Source organism: Dendrobium catenatum, unplaced genomic scaffold (genome assembly GCF_001605985.2).
Source record: "Dendrobium catenatum unplaced genomic scaffold, ASM160598v2 fragScaff_scaffold_671, whole genome shotgun sequence".
Lineage (NCBI taxonomy): Eukaryota > Viridiplantae > Streptophyta > Magnoliopsida > Asparagales > Orchidaceae > Dendrobium > Dendrobium catenatum.
The window spans coordinates 326,175-329,661 of NW_021319133.1; the positions used below are offsets into that span (position 1 = coordinate 326,175).

At 40.1% G+C, this 3,487-nt stretch overlaps 1 protein-coding gene across 1 annotated transcript; it reads right to left on the reverse strand.

Annotated features, from left to right (window-relative positions):
* Positions 1–1,020: 1,020 nt before the first annotated feature.
* On the reverse strand, positions 1,021–2,329 carry LOC110092982 (ethylene-responsive transcription factor 3). The gene has a single exon (XM_020817704.2). It carries the CDS (start codon positions 1,896–1,898, stop codon positions 1,299–1,301), a length of 600 nt encoding a protein of 199 aa, XP_020673363.1. The 5' UTR covers positions 1,899–2,329; the 3' UTR covers positions 1,021–1,298.
* Between the last annotated feature and the right edge of the window lie 1,158 nt (positions 2,330–3,487).

Here is a 3,487-nt window from a genome sequence, read left to right on the forward strand (position 1 = left end):
CTAGTAATTTTTTTTTTTTTGTTACTTAAAGCAACCAAATGAACCCTTAACAAAAAGAATTAAATAAAGGACCAATAAAGCAGGCTACTAATAAAATATCAAGACAATAATCCTGCATTAGATGAATCACGGACAGAAATGATTCCAGAAAAAATCAGTCATGTTTACAATGAAAATTCCTTCAGGATTCATTACAGATGATGCAGGGAAAGAGAGAGAATTTGGAGATCAAAAGTATAAAAAGAACAAAGGTTTTAATACAATCCACCTGCATTCCAAACCCCAAACAAAGAAAGTTTGAGACATTTTTTTTTTACAAATTAGTGAATTACATATTAAGTTTGAGACATAAATTAGCCACAAAGACACAATCTAATCAAAAAAGAAAATATTCAAGTTATGAAGCATAATTTTGCCCGACAAACAAAGCACACAATGAAAATTTAGCAACAAGTCAACCCCTAAGTTTTTCTCTTTATTAAAAGAGGGATGACATATTTATGCTGCAGAAGAAGAATTATGGTTCTAATTCACAATAAAATCATAGAGAAATTTGCAGTGGTAGCAACAAGACATATCCATAAATTGGGCGATCATTAATAAAATTCTTGTGTATTTTTTGTGCATCCGCCTTCCTTTCTGTCTTTTATTTTATATTTTTCTCTTGTGTTTGCATAGATCTCACCTATTTGCCAGCTCAAATAATTGCAAAGAATTGACCAATTAACAGCAAAACCTCAAGAGTTCATAGAATTCCAGCACAAGATGTGCTGCAAAGAAGAGAATAACCAATGCACAAATTATATCTAAAATCTAATACAGTGGTTGGTTAGATCTAGAATATCTTCATTTTTCTGCATACAATCTGCAAGGATCCAGCTATAAATTTTCGCTAACTCCCGACCAATATTACAAGAATCAGTAACCCCAGCAACATATACCAAACTAGTGATGCCTTCTATCCTCATATGGTTTATCTCAGAGGAATCAAAATAAGAAAAGAAAAAAAAAAGCAGCGAAGAAAAAAAGTTGAGAACTTTGAATTAGATCAGATAGTATATCTCATTCAATTAGGAAGATAGAACTTTTGTACAGGATAAGATGTGTAGAGGGGAAACAAAGAACATCAAATAGATTCAAATATAAAGCCCCAAATGTGAACTGTTCCGATCACAAATCCCGATCAGGTGCTAAATAATAGAGATAAGCAAATTAAAATAAGTGTAAGAAAAGAGAAGTAGAAGACCGTTGAAGAGGAGAACCAAATTCCTTTTTCAGCAATTCTTCAGATCTTTTCTTCAAAGACGGAGAACGGTACTCTGCAGGTCATCATTCGGTGGCGGAAGGAGGTTGAGATCGAACGGAAGGGGTTTCCGGTACTCCGACGCAACGTCTCCGTTGTCGACGACAGAAGACGAGGAGCCGCAGTCGCTGTGGCAGTCTTCGTCACCGGTCAGAACACGTAACGGCGCCTGATTCGCCGGAGGCCGGATGTGGATCGAAGGCGGCCGGGGGATAGAGAGGCGCGGACCGCTGAAAGACTCCACTGTACTGCTCAGACTACTCGATGTGGGACGCGGCGGCGTCGGCGCTGGATTCGGGAAAAACTGCGCGTCTACGTGGATACCACCGGCGATGAGAGGAGGGAAGTTAGTCTTTGCCTTACAACCGCGGAGTTCACGAGCTGCCACATCGTAGGCGCGAGCTGCGTCCTCGGCAGAGTCAAAGGTGCCGAGCCATACCCTCGTCTTCTTCAAGGGATCGCGAATCTCAGCGGCAAATCGGCCCCAAGGACGCTTGCGAACTCCCCGAAAGCGTATCTCTTTCGGCGGCGGCTGTGGAGGTGCATCGGTCAGATGAGCTTCTCCGGCAGCCAGCGTACGCCCCTTCCTCATCATCGTCGTTAAAGTTTCTCCGATGAAGATCCGAACGATGCCTCGTTCGATCGATCTATTAGAGAATAATAGATAAAGAACGCCTTCTTCTCCCTGTTTATCTCCTTATTCAGGAAAGGAAGAGTCTTGAACTCTTCTTCTTCACCATCTCCGCTGCTTCTCTTTACATCCTCCAAGCCAACTTATTGCTTTCGTCTTCTACCTCTCACCTTTTCCATTTATTTTTTCCCCCTTTTTCAATTTAAGTCAAATTAATAATTTCTTTTACTCTGCTTTGGTTTTTGCGCGACGCGAATACAGAACCCTTTCGCATTTATTCGATGGTTTCTTACTTTTACCTCGTGATTTTCGTCTTTTACCCGCCCGCTTGAAAACCAATTTATTCTGGGATTTATTTATACTCATCTATCCCAATCTAAGTATAAATAAGTTGAGCCGGCTCGTGAGTCAAATTTGTTCATCAGCAGGCTCGAACTTGGCTGGTTAACAAGCTCGCAAGCCGAGCTTATCGAGCATCGAGCTTGAGCTCGAGCCTATAATCGAGCTTAAATGATAATATATATATATATTATTAATTTAAGAATTTTGATAGGCTTATTACATATTACATGTTATACTAAAAAAATATTTGCCCGCCACACTTTTCGTACTCTTTTTTGCCTCCTCGTCCCTAGTTGCATCGTGCCCTCCCGCCTCTCTGCTCCCTCGCTCTATCGAACAGGTGACAGATCGAAGATCAAAGCCCACGCCTTCAGGCCCTAATTGCTCCGTCGTCCTCCCATCCGAGACGAGACAGAGCCGTGCAAAGACCACTCCTAGGTCTCGCCCTCTCTCGTGCGACTGCAGCGGTGAGCCGACTCCAGGCTCTTCCCTTTCGTATTTTTTCCTTTCTTTTACTGGTTTTATTTCCTCCTCTTCTTTCTTTAGTTCTTCTCCGTCATTTTCGCTCTATGTTAATTTCTCAAATCAACAAAGTGACGGTTGAGTGCAAAAATTTGTCTCTTAATCTTCGAGCATTGACATGGTTGCATCATTATTAACACGGAGCTTCATCTCAAGGTGGAAAAAATGGCAGCATATCAAGGTTGTTGTTAATCTCTGATATTTTACTTATTGATGCAATTTTCTTTACGTGTTATCTTATCTTTGGTTGGTGGTTTCTTGTTTATTTCAGATGCTTGTATATTGGTCTTTCCTTTTTATGGTGTTTATGATGCATCTCTAAAAGCTTTCTATATTTGCATGGTTTTTCTTCTAATATATGCCCCAATGTTTGGATCATTTCTCTATTGGTTACTTGTGGGCTCACATATGTTCAAGCTAGTAAATTCTTTTTTGGTAGTCTAATGAGATTTATATTTGCCATTGGACAATGATTAATCCCCTAATTCCAAACCATTTCCTCTTGGACGACCATTTTGGCAACCACGGGAATCGCCTGTTCCTTATTTCTAACATGGTTTTTCTTTTGATTTGTGGCCTAATGTTTGGATTATTTCACTACTGGTTACTTGTGGACTGACAAATGTTGATGCTGCTAAAATTTTGTGTGGTCTAATGAGATTTATATTTGTCATTAGACGATGATGATA